The sequence below is a fragment of the Myotis daubentonii genome, chromosome 14, assembly GCF_963259705.1.
Source record: "Myotis daubentonii chromosome 14, mMyoDau2.1, whole genome shotgun sequence".
Classification (NCBI taxonomy): domain Eukaryota; kingdom Metazoa; phylum Chordata; class Mammalia; order Chiroptera; family Vespertilionidae; genus Myotis; species Myotis daubentonii.
This window is the reverse complement of record NC_081853.1, coordinates 47,550,016-47,573,866: the sequence shown is the minus strand read 5'-3', so window position 1 is coordinate 47,573,866 and position 23,851 is coordinate 47,550,016. Positions and strand designations below refer to the sequence as shown.

General features: G+C 36.4%; 1 protein-coding gene across 31 annotated transcripts in view; it reads left to right on the top strand.

Moving 5' to 3' along the window:
* Nucleotides 1–23,851, top strand: part of CLASP2 (cytoplasmic linker associated protein 2) — a 145,736-nt gene that overhangs the window by 59,417 nt on the left and 62,468 nt on the right. For 14 of the 31 annotated variants that reach the window (XM_059664205.1, XM_059664194.1, XM_059664176.1 and 11 more), the window contains 11 exons: nucleotides 248–340; nucleotides 1,550–1,695; nucleotides 4,819–4,954; nucleotides 6,810–6,880; nucleotides 9,755–9,814; nucleotides 10,877–10,954; nucleotides 11,569–11,736; nucleotides 13,204–13,259; nucleotides 14,885–15,058; nucleotides 19,338–19,361; nucleotides 23,212–23,313. In XM_059664205.1, coding sequence (XP_059520188.1) covers nucleotides 248–340; nucleotides 1,550–1,695; nucleotides 4,819–4,954; nucleotides 6,810–6,880; nucleotides 9,755–9,814; nucleotides 10,877–10,954; nucleotides 11,569–11,736; nucleotides 13,204–13,259; nucleotides 14,885–15,058; nucleotides 19,338–19,361; nucleotides 23,212–23,313 — 1,108 coding nt within the window. Of the gene's footprint in view, nucleotides 1–247; nucleotides 341–1,549; nucleotides 1,696–4,818; nucleotides 4,955–6,809; nucleotides 6,881–9,754; nucleotides 9,815–10,876; nucleotides 10,955–11,568; nucleotides 11,737–13,203; nucleotides 13,260–14,884; nucleotides 15,059–19,337; nucleotides 19,362–23,211; nucleotides 23,314–23,466; nucleotides 23,494–23,851 lie in introns of all 31 variants that reach the window. The other 17 variants (XM_059664174.1, XM_059664175.1, XM_059664179.1 and 14 more) reach the window with 2 other exon arrangements.

Sequence of the window (23,851 nt, the reverse complement as noted above, 5' to 3'; positions counted from 1 at the left end):
GATAAAGCATTTTAAATGTATATTTGAAATTACTCATGAATGAAGAAGTAGCATAAGGGTAACAGGGAAGGAAGACAAATTAAAGCACTTTATTATTGTCCATAATATATTTCCATCCTTCGTATAAATGGTGCTAGAATGGTAAATAAATAACCTTATTACTTGAAAGATTATTTTAAACATCAGGGAATAATTTTAACATTGCTTATGGTAAGAAATGTTAACCTTACAATTTTGCATCTTTAAGATCTATTCTGGTCGAGAACTTGAAGAAACATTAAATAAAATCAGGGAAATTTTGTCAGATGACAAACATGACTGGGATCAGCGTGCCAATGCAGTAAGTTTTTTATTTTCTTATCCCTCTCCTCTTTTTTTCAATGTTCTTTTTCAAAAACATGGAAATTCCGTAGTACTACTCTCTGGTATTTCAGATACTTATGAAATAGTCTGATAAGTGATACTTCTTTCTGGAAAGTACATCGAGATAGTTGGTATTTCTGACTTAGGCTAATTTTCGTTGTTTTTGCTGGTCAGGTGGAACCTGTCTCACCCGTTTGTTAGTCTCTCTACCTGTGCTACTTGTTGAGTGACCAGGAAAGTGCGAGTTTCCCTGATGCCACAGGGCCGTGGCCTGTCTGTGGGGCTACATAGTCAGTACTGTCCTCCATTCTTACAGGGTTTACTTTGCCTGCATGCTCAGTATTTTCATAATGTCAATATAAATTCACGACAATATGGCCATTTGTCTGGCTTTTTCTTTTTCTCTCTCACATCTCTGTCTCTGAATGTGATAAATATTTTCACAACCATGATTTAAAAAAAAAGGCCTGATATTTTTTCATTAAGAATATTTTATTTTGCTTAAATCCTTGAGATACTATTTGATAAATTTTAAGATGATATTTGCAATGTCAGAAGACTATAATTCAAAGTTTGTGACTTGGAAAAATTTACTTCTGACTTAACACATGAGTGCCTCCTTGTCCTCAAGAAGCCAGAGGAGGGGTTCCATTTGAAGACTCCTCCACTGTGAGAGTCTGAGTCTCTATTTTGATGGCTTAATGGTTGGTCCCTCTGCCTCTGTTCTTTTGCTTATGCGTGAATATAGTTTCCAGAATTGGGCCCTTTTAAAAATAGTCTCCTTAGTATATAGTGGTAAAAGTTGCACAACATTTTGATTGTACTCAATGCCATTGAATTGTGTACTTTAAAATGGTAAATTTTATGTAAATGTGAATTTTACCATAGTCTATTAAAAAAAATACTTCCTTAAAACTTCAAAATTTAGTAATGTATTCATACATTACATATGTCTATTATGCATATAACCAAATCTATAATGTTCTTTCCCAGAAAGCTTTGTGTTTTGGTTTATATGTTTATTTTAAGATGTTTAATACTGTTAAAATGTCTGAATATAGTTATATAAATAGAATGAAATGTTATTTTTTAAATTTTGTTTAAATAATGAAGTTCAGATAGCTTTACGATTTTTTTTTGCACTGCCACTTTTTTTGGTCAATAATGCTAATTTTCTTTATTTCAGCTTAAGAAAATTCGATCATTGCTTGTTGCTGGAGCTGCACAATATGATAGCTTTTTTCAACATTTACGCTTGTTGGATGGAGCACTTAAACTTTCCGCTAAGGATCTTAGATCCCAGGTGGTTAGAGAAGCTTGTATTACTGTAGCGTAAGTATATTCTTTATGTGATGTGTTTCCTATGAATGAATTTGGTACTCATTGAATCAGATCTCATTAAGTAAAGCAGTAGCAAAATAACCCCCAAAAAGCATATATGTGATCCAAAGATCATTTATATCATAAGGATCCAATTTGTATGACTTTTAAAAAATATATATTTTTATTGATTCCAGAGAGGAAGGGAGAGGGAGAGAGAGATAGAAACATCAATGATATGAGAGAGTCATTGATGGGCTGCCTCCTGCATGCCCCCAACTGGGGTTCGAGCCTGCAACCCAGGCACGTGCCCTTGACCGGAATCGAACCTGAGACCCTTCAGTTCGCACGTAGTCCAACGCTCTGTCCACTGAGCCAAACCAGCGAGGGCCAATTTGTGTGATTTAAAAAAAAAAAAATTCTTAACATTACTTTATACCAACTTTCAAATGTGTTTATATGTCTAAAGCCTACAGGTGGATTTTTGGTCACTAACTCTGAGTGTAAGAAGAAAGTGAATGGGTCTGAGAACTGGCTACATTCAGTTTTCTCTTTACTAATTTGGATATTAAGCTCTCTATTTCTGATATTTTAGCAATTATAGGAATTATAACATGCATCATTAACTTATCAAAATATAAACTTATTCTGTATGTTTATATTCTTCCAAAATTTAAGGATGGTAGAACACTAAAATTCCTCTCCATCTGAATGCTTTTGTTGTATATGTTGTTGAATAAGCATTCCTTTGAAGATAGGGAACACATAGATGCCTACTATTAATATTTCTAATCAGGATTGAATTGGATGTTCTAGTCAGAACAGAAAATAAAATTAAAAACAAACAAACACACACACCAGGAAATAAAAACTATGAAGATTCAAGATAAGGAACAAACTCCCATTTTTAATGAGTGATATAATTATCTATGCTAAAAACCACGAGAATCTATAATAAATAATTATAATTAAGGCACTTTACCAAGATTGCTAGATACAAGTCAGTATACCAGTGTACCAAAATAATTGAATACATCTCTATTGCAAAACAAAATGAAAATCCACGAAATGTAACTTTGAAAAGTATTCCAGCCCTGGATGGTGTGGCTCAGTTGGTTAGGCACTGTCCTGTGCACTGGAAGGTTGCTGGTTTGATTTCCAGTCAGGGCACATGCCCGGATTGTGGACTCGATCCCTGGTAGGGGCCTTATAAGAGGCAGCTGATTGATGTTTTACTCTCCTTATCCCTCTTCTCTCTCTCTCTCAAAAAATAAAAATAAAAAACTACAAAAAGAAAAATATTCCATGATGAGAATTCTGCTTTTGGCCATGATACAATACTGGTAGAGGACTACCCCTCTTGCAGAAAGCCACAGAATATGTAAAACACCTTTTTAAAAATAATAGACAGCGGCCAGAGGAGGACTATGATTCTTGAAAGAATCAAATCTTGTGAACAATATGACCAGCATAGTTATGACCTTGAAGCACTTTCTGGACCATGGGGATGGGAGGGAGAACTCAAGCAGAGCAAGGCAGTCGCACCAAGTTGAGAAGAAACAAGAGATTGGAGTTCCTGAAGGGTGAAATAGCTAAAAAAAATTTAAAACCTCACCCGAGGATATGTTCTTATTGATTTTAGAGAGAGAGGGAGAGAGAGAAATATTGATGTGAGAAACATCTATCAGTTGCCTCCTATATGTGCCCCCACCAGGGACCTATCCTGCAACCTAGGTATGTGCCCTCACCGGGAATTGAACCCACAACCCTTCGCTCTATAGGATGACACTCCAACCAACTGACCCACCAGGCCAGCTCAGTAGCTAAAATTTACAGTGCAGAATACTGGAGAGAAGAGATATACACACAAAAAGAGCTGTAGAAATCTCCATAGGGGATCCCATGAGTCTAGCTCCGTAGTCGGCAAACCGCGGCTCGCAAGCCACATGCGGCTCTTTGGTCCCTTGAGTGTGACCACGAAGTTTCAATTGCACTGTACGTGTATGCCCGCACGTGGTATTTTGTGGAAGAGCCGCACTCAAGGGGCCACAGTTTGCCGACCACTGGTCTAGCTGAATACTAATCTGTGCATGTGAGAGTTGCAGCTGCCTATATACCAGGAAGAACTTCTGGAAGTTATAAAATAAGCAACAATTTCCAGAGTTCTCTGAATCAAGAACCTGAATTTTTTGGAACTAAATGTATCCCAACCATGTATTTTAAGTAAGATATAAATATATAGACATTAACCAATAATGCAAGCATTTTCAGAAGTGTGATTGCAGCATTCTTCCTAAGTGTTTTAACTAAAATCATAAAATTAAAAGTTGGATTTGTTGTTTAACTACAAATAAGGTATCCCTAGGATTGTCCAACTAACTAGTATATGATAGAGTTGTATTTTCAATCAAGAATTCTGAAATCCTACTCCAAAGATATCAGGGAATATTTGTTACTAAGATTATCTTGAGGAGTACTGATTTAGGTAAGCTTTTGAACTTGTTTACAAAAGATGTTGAATTTAAGATTCATATTGGTACATTAGTATGGAAATATCTGATGATAGAGATAGATAAAGGTCAGGGTAAACAGCTAAATTTTTTACCTGTAATGTTAATGGTTAAATTTTGAGATCAGATAGCTTCTCCAAGCGCCATTGTAAATAGATGGTAAAATGGCAAATTTCAACTTTGAACTTGATATTTAAAAGATGGGAAAGATGCCGAAACCGGTTTGGCTCAGTGGATAGAGCGTCGGCCTGCGGACTGAAGGGTCCCAGGTTCGATTCCGGTCAAGGGCATGTACCTGGGTTGCGGGCACATCCCCCATGGGGGGCGTGCAGGAGGCAGCTGATCGATGTTTCTCTCTCATCGATGTTTCTAACTCTCTATCTCTCTCCCTTCCTCTCTGTAAAAAATCAATAAAATATATTTTAAAAAATAAATAAATAAAAGATGGGAAAGAGAAGGAAATATATAATATTTGCGCTTTCCTATCTTTTTTTGTTTTCTGTCATAAAAAACTGAATAAAATAAAAATTTTAAGTTGAGTAAAAGAATATTTTAAAGTTGTATAGTCCTACCTATATTTAATGTTAAACTATTTTTTAAAAAGCATTTTTGTCTTCCTTTGTAGCCATCTAGCAACAGTTTTGGGAAACAAATTTGATCATGGCGCTGAGGCCATAGTACCTACACTTTTTAATCTCGTCCCCAATAGTGCAAAAGTCATGGCAACTTCTGGTTGTGCAGCAATCAGGTTCATCATTCGGGTAGGTTCTTCTTTTCTCTCCCTCCTTTCCCCTTTTAAAAATGTACTTAAATACGTTATTGGTATTTTTTTAACTCTAAGGGGAAATTACTTTTGAATTACTTTTCTGATAATAAAAGCAATACATGGTAATTATAGTTATTCTGGAACATTTAAATAATGCAGAGTATTACAAAGTAAACATTTTTACCAACGTATGCACATGAGTACATGTATGCATGTGTGTGTGCACTTCTAACAATGTTACAGGTAGTAACAGGCTATAGATGTAAAATAGTAAAAATGTTATAGACAGTGGTAAATGATGACAGGGAAATTTTTACTATTTTTACTATTGTTAACTCTACTGATATTAATAAGTTAAAGTCTGAATTGTTCTTAGTATTTGGTTGAATGTTTTGTCATTGCGAGGGTCATTTTTTATTTTCCTTTGGCACAGCTACTCCTGAATATAGTGTCACAATAGTTAGGTGTCTCCCCATCCCTGCCATGTGTCAGAGGTGAGCTAATCAGCAGTCGGGCCTTGGGGAGATGATGAGAGAGAGGAGGAGGCTGGTGAGTGAGAGATGGTTGTGTGTGTGGCTTAGGGACTGTCCTTGCACTTTAACTCCATAGCAATGTTTGAGGAATGAGTTCTGGATGTTCTAAGGAGTAGGTCCATAGAGTGCTTCCATACTGAATGTAACAGTTGAATAACATGCAGGTAAGCACTCTCTTGCACTAGTCTCTTGAACAGCTTCAAGTCTATGGGTGGTTTCTCTCTGTAGTAGCTAAAAAAAAGTTTTCTCTTTTATTTCGGTTGAGTTAATTGTGGCAGATGTGGTACGCACATTCTACATCAGTGAAGACTTGTAATGAAGCACTCTTGGCAGAGAGCCTTCAAATGCCAGCCTCTTCAAGGATTGCCTCAATTGCAGGGAGCTGCCTTTCCCACGGTCTTGCCCCTTCTCAGTATGGCCCTCATCCATTAACTGATTGATGTGGAAGTGTAAAGGTTTGGCCATCTTGGACCAATTGGAGACTATGCTGAAGGGCCATTTTAACTCTATAGCTCCCTAATGGCCTTTAGATAAGATATCCTTGGGCCATATCATAGGTCAGTTTCTTCCTCTGCCCACTCCTGTTTCCTTTTCATACCTTCCACAGGTGTTGATCCCAAAGGCATGTCTTAATAGCCTCATGCTAAACTCTTATCTCAGACCCTGTTTCATAGGTAACCCAGCCTGTACCATTAACTCAGAAGGAAAATAGAGCTTTAAAGCATCAAAAATGTATACTTTAGTTACTATTTTATTATGTCTATGTTGAACTTTTTAGCATTTGCTTCACGAAAGAAGAGCATAAGAATTACTAATAGAAGTCAGAAGATTATACCTATTGAACTTTACCTGAATTCTAGAGAGCTATAGTTGAGCCAGAATGAAAGTTCAGTTAAAGTCACCATTTCAAAGTGCATTCCCAATAGTTAGGTATGTAGATTCACACTGATTACCTACTTTGATTACATAGCAGTTATTATCTTCTACCAGGAGGAGCCATGGTACTTCAGAAAATATAACAAATACATGCCAGTTTCTCTTAGTGTTTCTCCCCCAGAGTCACACTGTCCTAACGGTTCTTTGCAGTTGTACAATTAGCTTGTCTTTATAATATTACAACCACACCTGAAACTATGTTATCATTACTAGTACTCTAATTTGGGAAAACTTTTTGACTGGCCTTAATTTCTTTCAAAATCAGATTTTATTATCTTTTTGTCCTGTACTAATATAAATACGTGAATGTAAGACAAATAAAAGAGGGGATTATGTGAAGTGCCCAGTATTTTTCAACCTTTTCTAAAACATCTTTTTCAGCATACTCATGTACCCAGACTTATACCTTTAATAACAAGCAATTGCACATCAAAATCAGTTCCTGTGAGAAGGTAAGTTTGGAGGGGAAAATTTTTTTTTAGTATGGCCTTAATATTGCATTTTGTTTTATTCTTAGTCTGGTGCAAAAATTAGTTGTTATTAATTTCTTGCCTTCTAGAAACCTTAATAAAATTGTTTATCTTATGTCATATAAGGGAAAAGGAATGAAGCAATTATTATGACTACCCACATTTCTCAGTTTTGTCGTATTCAGCTTTGGTTTATTTGGGTCGCTGATGGCTTGGTTTTTAGAGAGTTCGGAGTCTGGAGTCAGGCCTCCGCTGGAGTCCTATAGCTGCCACTAATTGACTGTCCTGCCTTGGCAATTATTGAATCACTTTAAACCTCAGTGTCCACATGTTAATAGGGCTAATGATATCAGCCCCATAGGATCTGAGGATTAAATGAGATGCACATTAGTAGAATTGAACATAGTGCATAGATTCAACAGCCATATCAGGTCAATCAGTCACCCTCTCTCTCTTCTTATGATTTCTACAAATTTTAATATCACCATCAATAACACAGACAGCAAAACCGAGATTTGTGCATTTGATGTTTGAGAAAATTTTAAAGAATTCTTTCTCTTTTAAGTTTGATGAGTATATTTATTTAATACTTTGAATGTTAGGAAGAAGATGGATAAGACATCCTTAGGAAGAAGATGGATAAGACATCCTTATTTACTTTGTTTTGGAGTTTTGGTGACACTTGTTCATTAACTCTCTCCTTGAGGGTTGGCAAATGACAACTCGCTGGCCAAATGGTACAACCCACAAGCTAAGACTGTTTGTACAACCCACAAGCTAAGACTATTTCTAATGTGTGTGTTTTCAGATTTTTTTATTGATTTTTTTAGAGAGAGATAATGGGAGAGAGAAATATTAATGTGAGAGCAAAATATGAGTCAGCTGCCACCTGCATGCCCCCTGGGGATCAAGTCCACAACCCTGGGCATGTGCCCTGACAGGGAATCGAATTGGCAATCTTTCGGTACATGGCACAATGCCCAACCAACTGAGCTATACCGGCCAAAGCTATTTCTAACATTTTGGGAGGGTGAGTGAAAGGGGGAATAAAGAAGAATAAGAAATAGAAATGGCATGTGGTTCCTAAAGCCTGAAATATTTACTGTTCTGGCTCTTTACAGAAAACGTTGACCAATCTCTGACTTACGTTGAGGAAAATGGTAATTGAGGGATAGGAATGTAACAGAGAAGAGGGAGTCGGGACATACATCATAGAACTCTTTGAGAAGGGAAAGCAATTCAGTAACTGTAGGAGCAGTGAGTGGGGTATAACTTAAACAGAGATGTAAAGCTGCCACTCACTGCAGAGCTGTCAGATAGGCCACTGAGGCCAGAGCACATAAGTGGAAGGTTTCTGTAGGAAAAGTGCCTGATGGGGTGGAGGAGGAAGGGCCAGGAGTAGGTTGAAGTCAGTATAGAAGGCTTTGAATGTCATAAAGAGGAATTCTGACACTGTTCCATTCTTTGACCGTTTTTGCTGAGGAGGCAGTGTCATCGATCCTAGTCTTTATTCTAGCTATGAACAGTGATTAAGAAGGCACAAGGTTTAAATAAGTGGGAATATTAATAACTCATTGAAGAGAGGCAGTGTCTGAACTAGAGCTATATTGTTGATAATTGATTGAAGGAGATTTTATTCAATAAATAAATTCAAAGGATTTCAAGTGTAGAAAGGAGACCTGATAATTGGGTATGCATGAGAGTGGTGATGTCAAATGTTTTAGACTGTGAACTCTGGAGTCAGAATGCCAGGGGTTATAGCTCTATCACTTTGGGCAACTTAATTTAACTTTATTTCTCATGTCCTGATCTGTATAATATGGGCCAAAAGAGTGGGTTTGAGAGGGTAAAATTTCATATGTTCTTTTGTATGTAGTGTTTTGACTTTCACTGCCTGCCTATGTAAAGATGTTGAATTGAACCAACATCTAGATGTGAGAAGCATAGCTGGTAGTCAGGTACAGATGATGTTGCCCAAGTTGACTATAAAGGGAAGAGGGCTGAGATCAACACAAACTAGGTGAGCACCTGTTTAAAGATAGGTGGAGAAAAAGTATTGTCATTAGATGCCAAGAAAGAAGAGAAGCTCAAGAATGAGACGGTTGAAGAAGTTGAGGACTAGAAGGCTTAGGAGAAAATGTACAGATATTTGATTAAAAATCAAATGTGTATCTTTTTAAGGAAACATTGTAAAAATAGAAAATCCATCGTATCTTTCTTGATTACCATTGTATATCTTCAGTTTCTAGTGCATAGTAGGTATTTGAAAGTATTTTTAAAATTAAATGAAATTTGTTAATTTTACACTTGACAAGCATTTTAAGTTAAATGTATGGGGAACTCTTAGTCTTTTTTAACTACTTACCATAGAAATAGTTGGAACCTTAAAGTAAGTTAAGTACATGACAATTAAGATGACCAAAAACATGTTTTATACAGTTGTCTTTAGAAATCTGTGGGGATTGATTCCAGGATCCCCATGGATACCAAAATCTGCAGATGCTCAGGTCTCTTACATAAAATGGAGTAGTATTTGCATATAACCTACATTTGCATATAGGCTACAGCAGGGTGTGCCTACTGTACTTCATCATGTGGATTCAGCATAGTGATTGGTGTGTGGCAAATTCATTTTGCTTTTGGGAACTTTCTGCCCCCCGCCCCACCCGCCGCTCCTAATATTTTCAGTCCCTAGTTGGTTGAATCTAAGGGTATAAACCCACAAATACAGAGGACTGCTTGTTCTTCAATTTGGGGCTCAAAGTGCAGTATTATAGAAGAAAGTGCTACTTAGTATTTAGTTATAAATTAATATAATGTTATAACATTTAGTTATAATTAACTTTTCTTTTTCAGGCGTTCATTTGAATTTTTAGATTTATTGTTACAAGAGTGGCAGACTCATTCATTGGAAAGGTATGCATCAGCCCTCCTTATCCTCCCTCCCTCCCCTCCCCAGTGTTACCAGTTCTTTAGAAGTTGATGGTATTGGTTTTGTGTTATTTCCCATTTTGCTTTAAAAGTTATTTGTATTGGTTTTCCTTTAAAGCTGTAGTGTAATGTTCCTTTTATTTGTTGTAGCTATGAATAGTATGATTTTCTTCTTTGTGAGGTGAGTGAGGGTCTCTTAAGTAGAATGAGTCATATAAGATACTCCAGGTTAAATTGGGCAAAAATTAAAAATGTATCTCTAGTCATGTGAGACAGGTTTACCAAGGTGCAATTAATCAAGTATTTAATGACTAAAGAGAAAAGGAAGGCACTCCCTTTCCAAGGAAAGAGATAAAAAAAAAGTTTCTCCACACCTGCTGTCAGGTGTCATAGGCAGTGCTTAATGTCGTTCTGAGATGAGCAAGAGGAAAATGTAGGTAGCTCGGTAGTCACTGGCTATTTGTATGGCTGTATTTCTTGTTGGTTTCAAGTTAGAAACTTGGGATATGCCTACATTTATGCTGAAAATGATGATGATTTGCCATTTTTATGGAAATCATTAAATTTGTCTACAGTCCCCTTTAAAGAAAATAGAAATTGTTTTTTAATGTAGGCATGATATAATTTGATATAATTCCAAGTTTTCTTTTAGTTCATGTGTGGCAGCTTCTATTCAGTTTTATAACTGATCATACTATTAGGCAAATCATTTTCTGCATTGGTGGGTTAGTGACGAACCACACAGATGATCATTTTTTTATTCATTAAAAATTTATAATTTGAGTACTATATATTTATACATTATTTGGATTTCATATCCAAATAATTATTTTCAGGTTTATAATGTTTAACTTGTCAGAAGAAAACTGAATATGAATGAAATGTATGAGGTGGATTATTATAAAATCTTGCAGCCTTAGATTATTGTCCACTAATCTTTTTACTTCCCTTTCTCCTTTGTGATTGATGTGTAACACATAGGCATTAAGTGTTATTTGTGGTGAAATATAGTTTTATACATGACACTAAAGATGTTTTATTTTATAGACATGCAGCCGTCTTGGTTGAAACTATTAAAAAGGGAATTCATGATGCTGATGCTGAGGCCAGAGTGGAAGCAAGAAAGTAAGTCTATAATGTATTTTTGTGACAGTTTAAAATACTTTAGTCTTTTCATTGAAAGGAATTATATTGGGAGAATGAAAATATTAGAATTGTCCCAGTTATTCTACTTTTGATTAGCTCTTCAGTGAAATTGAGATTGATTTTCCTCCACTAAATCTGTACTAGATGTCTCACAGTTTACTTCTTGTTGTCATGTGTATAGTCATCAGTATTTCTAGTCCATCATAATACATCTTCCCTTTTATTGTGAATAAAATAACTGTCACTTATTAAGCATGTGTTATATACCTGATACTGTGTGGGGCAGTTGGTATTCATTCTTTTCTAACATTTGAAGTGCAAGATTGGCACCTGAAGTTTGGAGATTTGGGGTATACCCAAGCCCCAAAGCAGATTTCTTTTAATCTGCTTTTCTCAAAAGCCTAACATTTTTCCAAAACTTGTTAACTTTAGAAAGCATTCACTTGAGATACAGTGGATGTCTTAAAAACCTGCATGCTCACCTGCATTCTTGAATGTATGCATTTTATTTTTAATGTCTAATAATGTAAAGCTGTTATTTTGTGCTTCCCCCCCCCCCCCCTTTTTTAAAAAGTTGCTCATTTGCTTTACAGGACATATATGGGTCTTAGAAACCACTTTCCTGGTGAAGCTGAAACATTGTATAATTCCCTTGAACCATCTTATCAGAAGAGTCTTCAAACGTACTTAAAGAGTTCTGGCAGTGTAGCATCTCTTCCACAGTCTGACAGGTCTTCATCTAGCTCACAAGAAAGTCTCAAGTAAGGTCATATAAATGATGATTACTGATTTCTTCCTCTCCCCAACTCCCCAGTGTGCCTTCAGTTGGGTGGATACTTGAATATCTGCTTGCTTTCCCTTAAAGCCTTGAGAGAATGATGATTTGAAGTAGTACTCATTTTCTTTGGTCTAATGTCTCAAGGGTTGGATTACATGCTGGTATAACTTTTCTTTGGATAAAGAATTTAGTGATTCAGATTTTGTTTCTATATATTCATGTCTGCAAAAAAGATTGGGAAGCACTCATTTATATACATTTTTTTAAAATATCCACAAAATAGTTTATATGGTAAGTAGTCCATTTCTGGGGCACTGCAATGGAGGAATTGTCATGGAAACTCTAAAGTCATCTTCAGAACTGTTAGGCAACACTGTGAAAACTCCACTGCTTTCGTTCCTCATCTGCACAGCTTCAGATTTCAGCAATTCCCTCAAGGGGCAAAATTAGTATCTGACTCACTTTGCTTTAGCTCCATTCTCGTCATTGTGTTGGCTGCTACAAACCCTACTGCTTGGCAGCCGTAACCCTATTTTCTGGCTCTCTAGCCCTATGAGATTGCTAATATCTCAGATGCCTTCTGCACTCCCTAGTGGTGCCACAGGTACCTGCAGATTTCCCAGGAAATACAGCTCACAGGGTGTGAGCTTACCCCTCTAATTTCTGTCTCTTTGGAGGCAGAAAGATTGCTGGTTTCCTTGGCAGCTCTCTGATGCAGGAGTAGGACCAGAGTGAGGCAAATGAGGCACCTGGTGTTTTGCTTTTCTCTTTCTCCACCTTTAAAATTTATAGATATACTTTTTAGATCTTCCTTACATATTTAGATATATTCTTATCTATGGGCTATACAATACCATTGCATAAAGATAATAAAGAGTTATTGAGAGATGTGGATTCTTCAATTATTGGAGCTGCTTTGCTTTCTGATTGTGCATGTTATCCTCAGTGGTAGTTCTTAGCCTTTGTTCTTGCCCCACCCAGTTGCTCAGGAGCACAGCTATAGGTGGTGTGATACCTACGTGGTAACTGCACAGATTGCGAATAGCCACAACCATTATGACTTAGGTAAGAAAGATTTTAGTTACTCTGAATTCCCTCTGTGCTAGTAATAACACCACCTCTAAGTAAAATATCTCAGAATACAAGTGTTGGAGAGTAATTGAGTCCTCGGTGGTGAGCATTGTAATGTGTGTAAGAACCAGAGTGAACAGCAGCAAACTGGGCTCTGTCTCTGTAGTTTACAGTCTTTATTCATTTTTACTGATTTTATCTTTGCTTCACAGCTACTAAGATGTGATTGGTATGTAACAACTGTTGTATTGTGATTTGTAAAAGGGAAATTAAACGTACTTCTCAACTCTTTAGAAAACTCAGTGGTATTTTACCAGTTTTTATCAGAGGAAAGATAAATTATATCTTCTTACCTAAAGTATTTCCTTTTATCTTGCAGTCGCCCCTTTTCTTCCAAATGGTCTACAGCAAACCCATCAACTGTGGCTGGAAGAGGTAAATTGCCTTTTTAAGCAAGAGTCATAACATATTTTATTTAATAAAGGACCAGAGTGAGACTATTCTGTAAATAAAGTAAAAGTTACTGTATAAAATGCTATTTCTCACTGTGGGTCACATTAAAACATTTTAAAAACTATTGCTTTAGCCGAAACCGGTTTGGCTCAGTGGATAGAGCATCGGCCTGCGGACTGAAGGGTCCCAGGTTCGATTCCGGTCAAGGGCATGTACCTGGGTTGCGGGCACATCCCCAGCGGGAGATGTGCAGGAGGCAGCTGATTGATGTTTCTCTCTCATCGATGTTTCTGACTTTTTATCTCTCTCCCTTCCTCTCTGTAAAAAATCAATAAAAAATATATTAAAAAAATAAAAATAAAATAAAAACTATTGCTTTAAATGGTTTAGCTTTTAAGAACTATTTTGATGTGCTTTTATTTTTTTTAATATATTTTATTGATTTTTTACAGAGAGGAAGAGAGAGAGAGAGATAGAGAGTTAGAAACATCGATGGGAGAGAAACATCGATCAGCCGCCTCCTGCACATCTCCTACTGGGGATGTGCCCGCAACCGAGGTACATGCCCTTGACCGGAATCGAACCTGGGACCTTTCAGTCCGCAGGCCGACGCTCTATCCACTGAGCCAAACCGGTTTTGGCTTGATGTGCTTTTAAAGTGTAGCTTTTAAATTCTTCTAAACATTTAAACTCTTGATATGACCTATAGTGAGAAAATAATTTTATATAGTTACCTAATACCACACATATACACTGTAGCTATATTTGTATACCATATACATATACTACATATATATACAGTATAGTGTATACAATTATGTGCATACAGTATCCATACACTATGTGTGTATTGCATACATGTAATATATATATAGTACTATCTGAAGCTTCACAAAGTACTACTTATCCTTAGTTATGATGGATGTACTCTGTTTCCTATTGTTTCATTTCTTTAAAATGCTTGTCATGGCCTATTTAGTTCACTTCACAGCCTATTAATGGGTCACCGTTCACTGTAAAACTTTTCCTTTTTTTTAGGTATATTTTTATTGATTTCAGAGGGAGGAAGGGAGGAGAGAGAGAAACAACAATGATAAGAGAGAATAATTGATTGGCTGCCTCCTACACACCCCCAAGATGGAGCCTGCAACCCAGACATGTGTCCTGGACCAGGAATTGAACCATGACTCTGGTTCATGAGTCAATGCTCAACCACTGAGCCATGCCAGCTGGGCTGTAAAACTTTTCATTTTTAAAACTGAAAAACTAAAGATCAGAAATTTAATAACCTATTTGCATTGCCTAAGCGTGGCAGAACCTGCATTATTTTCTGAATGACCCCACTCCTGGACTAGTCCTTGTATTTTTCTGATAGTGGAAAACCAGTGCTGCCATCTATTTAGTTGTATAGAGCTTCATTTTCATGGGGCAGTCATAAGAATCACCTCTGTATCTACGAAACAGTCCTATAAATTTTACAAAGTATAGTTCTTTTTCCCATTTTATGGAAGAGGAAAATGAGGCCTTATGGTTTCAAGTTTATATAAGTTTTACACTGTTTGCAGTGATTTAGATAATATAGGTTACCTTTGCTTTGTTTTCCATAGTAGCAGCAGGCAGCAGCAAAGCCGGTTCTCTTCCAGGAAGCCTGCAGCGTTCGAGAAGTGACATCGATGTGAATGCTGCTGCTGGTGCCAAGGCACATCATGCTGCTGGGCAGGCTATGCGGAGTGGGCGCTTGGGTGCAGGTGCCCTGAATCCAGGTTCCTATGCATCACTAGGTAAGACAGCTGATTGTGGGCCATTATACTGAGTTTTCTCCCTGTCTCAGTGGAGTCAGAATGGTGGTAATATTACAATTATTTCTATTTTATTCTTGCGCGTCAAGGACATTCCATATGTTTTAATATGATTCTGTACTTGGGACATGGTTTTGAGGTATGTAAGCTGTCACGTTTCCACTTTTCCCTCTTGTCGTCTTCCTAATCATCTGATCAAAGGAAAAGTTCTTTTTTTAAAAAAAATATATATTTAATTGATTTTCTATAGAGAGGAAGGGAGAGGGATAGAGAGTCAGAAACATCGATGAGAGAGAAACATCGACCAGCTGCCTCCTGCACAGCTCCTACTGGGGATGTGCCCGCAACCCATGTACATGCCCTTGACCGGAATCGAACCTGGGACCTTTTAGTCCACAGGCCGACGCTCTATCCACTGAGCCAAACTGGTTTTGGCAAGAAAAGTTCTTGATTCCATGATTTGCCTATAGCATTTTCATAGTTCCACACTACTGCCACATCCATCCACCGGTTACTAAGGCAGACTAGGAATGACACTAGCTTTGTAGTCAGCTTCTCTGTTCTCTTTCTTCCACTTTTGTTCCCTCACCAAGAAAATAAAGCCTTTTGAGGGTCTGGGAAAACTGCAAGAATTAATCATAATCAAAGCTTAAACTTACGTTTCCTAAGGCTACTCAGAGTTTTCTTTTTATGTCCATCAACTTTAAAGTTGGAGGTTGATTATCCACATTGTTTATCTCTGCCTTGTGCTTCATTTTTCTTTCTCATAGGTAGTACTGGTGGAACACCAGGCAGACAGATCATTGGGACACAGTAGGAAGTGGAGAGTTTAGTATGAATGTAGTACGTGTTAAAGCTAACAGCTACATTCAGTAAGGAAAAGATAAATTATTCAGTAAATGGTGTCTAGACATGTGGCTACAAAATTAAGGTAGAACCTTGTTTTACACCATGTAAAAATGTATTCCAGATGACTATAGTGTTGAACAAAAACAAGAGCAACTTGATAAAAGTTATTCATCTCATCTCAGGTGGGAGAAGGAATTGCTAAACATAAAGGCCAAAAAATCCATGAGGGAAGAGTTCCTCAGATTTAAATCATATGAAAACATAAAGTCAAATGGCTGAAAACTAAAAGGGAAAAAGTTGCCCTAACCGGTTTGGCTCAGGGGATAGAGCGTCGGCCTGCGGACTCAAGAGTCCCAGGTTCAATTCCGGTCAAGGGCATGTACCTTGGTTGCGGGCACATACCCAGTAGGGAGTGTGCAGGAGGCAGCTGATCGATGTTTCTCTCTCATTGATGTTTCTAACTCTCTATCCCTCTCCCTTCCTCTCTGTGAAAAGTCAATAAAATATATTTTTTTATAAAAAGTTTTTGCCACATACTTATCTATGAGAAACACCTGAACTTATTTTTATAGAAAAAACATTCTACATATATCAAGGAAATCATGTATCAAAATTGGCCTCCAAAACACCAAAACAAATGTTGAACCTCAGTTGTAATCAAGCAAATGCAAATGGAAAGACCTGTAAATATAACAAGAAAGTTAAGATTGGTGCCTTCCTCCCTGGCTAGGTAGGTCAGTTGGTTGGATTGTCATCCTGATACCCCCGATTTGGTGGTTCCACAGAAACAAAGTAAATTAGTTGTTGCCATGGGCTGGGAGTCAGGGCTGTAGGGAGTGACTCCTAATGGGTCTGAGTTCTTCTTGGAGTGATGAAACTGTTCTTGAATTAGGTAGTAATGGGGGTTGTACAACCTTGTGAGTATATTAAAAAACACTGACTTGTATACTATGAAAGTGTGAATTTTATAGTACATGAATTACATTTTAATCTTTTAAGTGGGAAAAAACTGGAAAACAAATAAAAATAAAACTTATTCATCCTAAGTCTTCAAAATAAAATACATTTAATATCTATTCATTGTAATACCACAAAAATATTATATTTGAAATGTTTTAATGTTAAATAGAAAGCTAATTTGTAACATTTTTTTCATAAGAAAGCCTAGAATAATGCCATGAGATTGACTTAATTTGTTTCTTTTGGTTCTTTAAAGTTTGAATTGCATGTTTGCTTCATTAAAGAAGGGAAAGGTATCCTGTCTTCTATTCTCTTTTCTTCATCTGACCTAGGTTCATAGGGACAATGAGCTCGTTTCCTGTGGCTCTTGGTTTTTTCTTCCACTAAAGTACCAAATCCTTTGGAAACTAGGAATATTAGGAGTGTTTTGGAGTTTACCCTTTAAAACTTGAACCTGAAGAGGAAAGCTTGGTGCCATGGGAGACAATAATTTATGTTAAGGAAGCCTTGATATATGTATGCATATTTATGAATATTTGTTCTGAACAACTGGGTTTATGGAATTGCTAAAATGGAAAAGAAAATAAGTGGTTTTGTTGGTGTCATGTGGACAGGAGTCAGATTTCAGTTAATTGTGGAAGAAGTTGGGAAAAGAATCTAAATTTTTGTTGTGCTTGATAAGCACTGAAAGAACATTGTGGGGAATTTTTGTAGTTAAAGGTAATTAGCTTTTTTTTAAAAAAAAAAAAAGAAAAAATGGCCCTGGCCAGTGTTGCTAAGTGTTTAGAGCATCGTCCCGAGCACAGCAGGATTTTGGGTGTGATTCCCAGTCAAGGTTTGATCCCCCGTCCTCGTCCTCGGTAGGGGTGCCTGTGGGAGGCAACCAATTCATGTTTCTCTCTTTTTCTCTCTCTCTGTCCCCCTCCCTCCCTCCATTTCCTCCCTCCCTCCCCTCTCTGCCTCTTTCCCCCTCTCCCTTCCATTCTCTCTAAAAATCACTGGAAAAAATAACAAAATGAAATAAAATAAAAAAGGTTAATGAACTTTTTGTTTCTTAAGATCAGAGGAGTTAAATATGTTTGCATCCTAAGATGGTAGAGTCAGTAGAGAGACGAAGTTAATAATGCAAGGATGAGAGGAAATAATTTATGACCAAAATTTCATGAAAGACCTGAGGAATGGGAGTATAGAGCATAGCTGGGAAGTTCACCTTGGATATGGAAGGGCCACCAGTTTCGCTGATGTAGAAGAGAAGGAAATGAAGGTTGTAGATTCAGATGTATTTGGGTGTTGGGGAGTGGACATTAAGAAAAGTGTCATCCAGGAGGTGGTTGTGTTGACACCTGGGAGTTAGAGTCAGGATCATGTGCTAATAAAAAGCAGGGTGTCCGAGAAGTGGCTTGAGTTTTGGAATAGCCATTGAGGGGGCACAAGTTGTGGGCATTCTGGACTCCCTACAGCCACCCACATTTGGGCACTTGATAGAAGGATTCACAGGACTCAGAGGCAGTTGTATTCATGGCTGAGGTTTATTACAGTGAAAGGATTAGCAAGGAAAAAGACTCATCGGGTAGCCTTTCAAAGTTCTCCCTCCCAGAGGTGAAGATGAGGGGCTGCACATAAGTGCTCCTTCCTCCAGCAGTAAAAAGCAGGAACATATTCCCAGTGTTTCTGCCCAGGGAAGCTGGCTTAAGACCTAGTATTCCTCCCTCCACCCCTCATCTTGCACACAGAATAACCTTTCATTGTTATAGGGTGCATCCAGAACAAAGTTCCCAAAGGCCTGCCCCATAAGATCCTGAAGATCAACTCAAACTTGATACGTTAATACTTTCCTGCACAGACACAAAGCCTGATAATTATCCCAGTTTTTATAGTGCCAGTCTGCATGATTTCATGGTTTTGTGATTTTCTCTGTTGGGCACCTCAAGTAGTGGAGTAAAAACATTAAGTAGTTTTATCCAGACTTAAGGTTTTATAGGGCCTGAGAGTTCTAAGAAAGGGGGGGGGGGGGGGCGGGGGGGCGGAGCAACAGGCACTAGATAAGATAATGAAGAGAGAGCTTAAGAGTAGAATTTTTGGTTTCCTATAGGCTACAGAGGAAAAGAATAAGCAAGGCAAGGTGGGACTCTGATTAGGAGAAACTCAACAGACAAGAGCAGAGGGTTTGCCTGATGATGGCAAGGGTCCAAGATTAGGACATGGGCTTCACTAACTTCTCTCTCTAGGCTAGTAAAAATCAGACTCAGGTTTTTTTTGTTGTTGTTGTTATTGTCTCTAGCTACGTAGGAACCTCATCTTATTTAATGTTTTAGTTGAAAACAAGCTTCACATATATATGTCTATGCTATGAATTCTGTCTTCTTAAAAATAATGTTTTCTGGGTCTTATATATTCATTTTTTCTAATATACTAAGTTTTCCTCTGTTCTTTACTTGCTTTTTCATCATAGAGGATACTTCTGACAAGATGGATGGTAAGAACTCCCTGATTCTATTACTAAAGATTTTTATGGTTCTTAGATTCTATTTGATATCTTTATTTTCTTCATTTCTGAAAATAGACTGCTTATTTAGCAGCAATCTTAATGTGAAAATGCCTACACGATGTGGTTTTATTTTAGGTTAGGCATATCTATTTTGGGGTTTCCCAGTCTACCCAAATACTAGATTACTGTTTGTTGTAAGTTAAATCGGTTATCTTAAATGTTTTTACTTGAGCTGTTAGTAATAATCTTGATTTCTTAAGTTTTTCTCTGATATATCAGACTTAGAAGAATAGAAAGGAATCTCATAAATTATTTGATTCAATTCTTTCGTTTACAAACTCTGATACAGAGAAACAAATGACAAGTTTTTCAGATTCAGTTGCTTATTTATGAATATAAAATTCAAGTTACAGATGCTATCTTTTCAAGAGTGACTTTTAAACTAACATTTAATCAAAACTTGACTTTAAGCTTTGCCTTTAAATCATTATTCAAATGATTTTTTGTTACTTGGTTCAATATAGTATTTTTTTTTATCTGAGAGGTATTTTTTTGTCTATTAATAGGCAGTATTTTGTCCACACTTTCCTTTCACTGCATTAGGTACCTTTATGTTACCTAGGAATTTGAGTTTTATGAAAGAGGTTGTAAGAAGATGTTGAATCTCTAAGTCACAGTATGAGATCAAGGAAAAATGGAGAACTGGATTTTTCTGTCAATTTTTACATAATCTCTGAAATTGATACATCTTTCATTCTGAAGAAATGGAACATTTAATCATGTATTGGGCACATGAGTGTTACTTATATTAGTCTCTATGCTTCTCTAATGTTTAATATATTTCATAAATTTTGAAAATTTTTTGAATGAAATGAAAGTCCATCAAACCCTTTATATGACTTCTATCACTGAGATATTGTGGATCCTTTAAAAACAAATCATTCTTACTTTTCAGATAAAATATTTTCCTGTTTGGGTCAGAAACAGCCTATTTGACAAAACACTCGTTATGTGCTGTGTTACTCTCACTGATGCTCAATCCTATATTTTAAAAAATATCTATATACACACAGAGAGACATCTGTTATTGCCCTTTAGTAGTAGTGAGCTATGATATTTGTGTTTGGTCATTTTTGCTCATTTTCATTGACATCTTAGGGAGCAAACATAAATGTTGAGTAAATAGCTGATGAATTGATAGGCCTTTATAATGCTTTGGTGACAATACTGGGTTAATGAGGCCTAGGTCGTGGATTTGGTTCCTATGTTTGTCAGTTAGCTTTTCTAGTTCTCTTGTGGACTAACTTTGAAAATGCACCGAAAATATTCTTACTCTGGAAAGATCTATGAAAATCTTCATTTCAAAGGGAAATAATGGCAGTTGCATCTTTCTTGAGTGATTAATTTTCCTGATTTTCTTCATCATTTCAAATTTTGAGTATGAAATACAGCAGGAAAAAAGTTCACGTTATGGAATTTTGCCATTTTCAATTGCCTAGTTTTAACCTTTTGTGCTGTGAGTCATTAGGTTACCTCAATTTTTGTTCTTTGTCAAAATGAACCTTAACTGAAGACTATTAGAGGAGGAGGTTTTGTTTTTATCCTTTCATTTTAGTTTTGGGCGGGAGTCACAAAGTAGGTCTTAACAATTAGCATTGGCAGAATTTGTTGAATTGTTATTGTTTTTTCTCTTACTTAGGAACAGCGTCCGAAGATGGTAAGACTTGTGCATTTTGCTAGTAACACACATACGTCTATATTAATATTTTCATCAATAGGAATTAAATATTAAAAACTAAAATAGGCTAATTTCCTTGCAAATCTATATTATTTGCCAGCTGTGGTAGCTTCTACATTTTATGCTTGGTTGTGTTAGTTATGTATGTGGATTTTTTTTTTTTAATTCTTCATTCCGGAGTTTTGCTTTGTATCTTCGATCATCTCATGCTGGAAAAACATAATTGCTTAACATGTTTAATAATATCTAGTATAAAGTTAGCACACAGTTCCATTTGTTTCCATAGTGACAGTAATGCTTTTCTTTTGTTTTTGTGTTTATGTTTTTTTAATGTATGCCAACTCACTTATACTTTGGGGAAGCATGTGCCATTGCCTTATTGGAGTTTAAATATCATCAGCTTTTAAATGTATCTTTGTTTTTTAATTAGTTACTGGGGAATTACATATGTGATTTGAATTTGAGAGTACAAAAAACTTGCTAGATATAATATTTTATTTTACTGAGCCAGCTTACTTAAAAATTAATATTTATTGCTTTTTAATTTGTAGAGAAGGAAAAATTGAATTTTTATATTTATTCTACATAAAGTCTGTCTTATTAAATCGCTGATTGGATACACATTTTCTTTTTCCTAAGTTTGACATGGATGTGACACTTTCAGATCTTTTCATATTTTATGTTTTAAGTTGGAATTCTTTATAAAAATGGTTTCTGGCACTGTGTCATTGTAATTTAGAATGTAGTACCAATACTTATCCTAATTTCTTCGTTATATTGGATAAACTCTCTATTTCAAAAATAATAAATTTATCTTTCTGTTTTATTTCTTAGTCAGGAGAACATTGTATCCAACTCTAAACAGACTCTAAAAGGGTGAAAGGCCTAAACTATGGGCTTTTTTATGGAACCTTGAAGAAGTTGATAGAGTGCAGTACTCTACCAACTATACTTCTGGTTTTGCTTTTGTTTTATTCCCAATTCTTACTCTCTTATCTTAATTTTGTAATTTCTCCTTACTATTCCGGTTATTTTTCGTGACTGATATAGTCATATCAGGCTAGGCAGTACATTGTGATTGCCCTACAAATTGTACCTTTTAATAAAAAAGATTCTGAGCCCTTCTTTGTGATTGTTTGGTATTGGTTCTGCTTTGATAGTGGTTGAAACTATATCTTAAGAACAACCAAGTACCTGCTTTAATAAGCATCATCTCTTTTGGTTTAAGAGCTCCAGAGATAGATATTTTGGCTTGGTTTTTTGGAGGGGATGAGTCTCATAGAGGAGAATGGAGTACAACTGAGAGGTAGAGAAGGAAATGTGTTGAGAAAGTTGCCAACTTTTGTGTGACAGTTACTTCTCAAATCATTTTATAAATGAAACTAGAGGCCTGATGCACGAAATTCGTGCAAGGGGCTTGGCCCTCCCAGCCTCCGCTGCCTTGGCCCTCGCAGCCCCGGCCTCGTCCAGAAGGTTGTCCAGAAGGTCATTTGGCTGTCTGGTCTAATTAGCATATTACGCTTTTATTATTGTAGATTGGTTGCTTGGGGGAAGACAGTGGTAAACATATCCATATCCCTCTGTTGTAATCTGATGTTTAGCACAGGATAACAGGATTAAATATTTTACCTAGTAAGATGTTCTTTCAAATCCCTTTAGAAGAAGTATATTTTCAGTTAAATGAATTGTTTGGGTTGTTATTCCTTTATTTAATATACTCTAGATTTGAGAATAAATGTCACAGATACTGAAATTTTAGAGTTGGAATTACCAATTAAGAAACAAATAGAATGTCTATGGTAACTTCCTTAGTTATAATTCTACTGGACTAATCAAACTAAGAATAGAAATCTTTTAGTTTGATTTTACTCTTATCCTTGATGGAAATTTAGCTTATGGTGGAACATATAAAAAACAGTATGTATTTTTAAAATTTTAAGAGAAGTATAACCTATAAGTGATGGCTCTATTATTACAGAATTTAAGAAAACTTGGAAACCACACTCAATTAGAAAATTTTAGTGAGATCCCCCCCCCCCCCGTTACTAAATATTATTATACAAACCAGCCTTTATTTATGTAAAAAATTTTATTTCTTAGGTCGGGTGAGAGCGAAGCTTTCAGCACCACTTGCTGGCATAGGAAATGCCAAGACAGATTCTAGAGGAAGAAGTCGAACAAAAATGGTGTCTCAGTCACAGCGTACGTATTGCCTATCAGTCTTCCTATATTTGTAATACGTTATGATAAGTGTGTTGCTTATATATTACTGTATTACGAGATTGACCAGTGGATAAAGACAAAGCTAATTTTAAAAAGACAAGCCACATACTGAGTTCTTGTTCTATACTTTAGGTTCATCATCACCTGACAAAAATGAAGGTATTTTTTTTTCTCAATGTTTTGGGTCAGTTGTTGTGCATGTTTTGGAATTTTTTTGAGTGGGTGTTGTCTTGTCTTTGGTGTGTTGTTAGGGCTGCATCATTAATATCTGCCACTTAGAAAGAAAAACTTCATCTGCTGTATAAACTTTTGCATGCAGATATTTTAAGTAGCACAGATCTCTTAGTATTAAAGTTTTGACAGTTTACTCAGAAACTTGCAAATGTGGAAAATTGTGCTTTTTAGAGGCAAAATAATTGCCATGTATTAACATCTAATCTGGTTGCATCTAGCTAATGCTATTCAAGGACAGATACATGGTATCTTCATATTTGCCCCAAAATCTATTAGAATATAG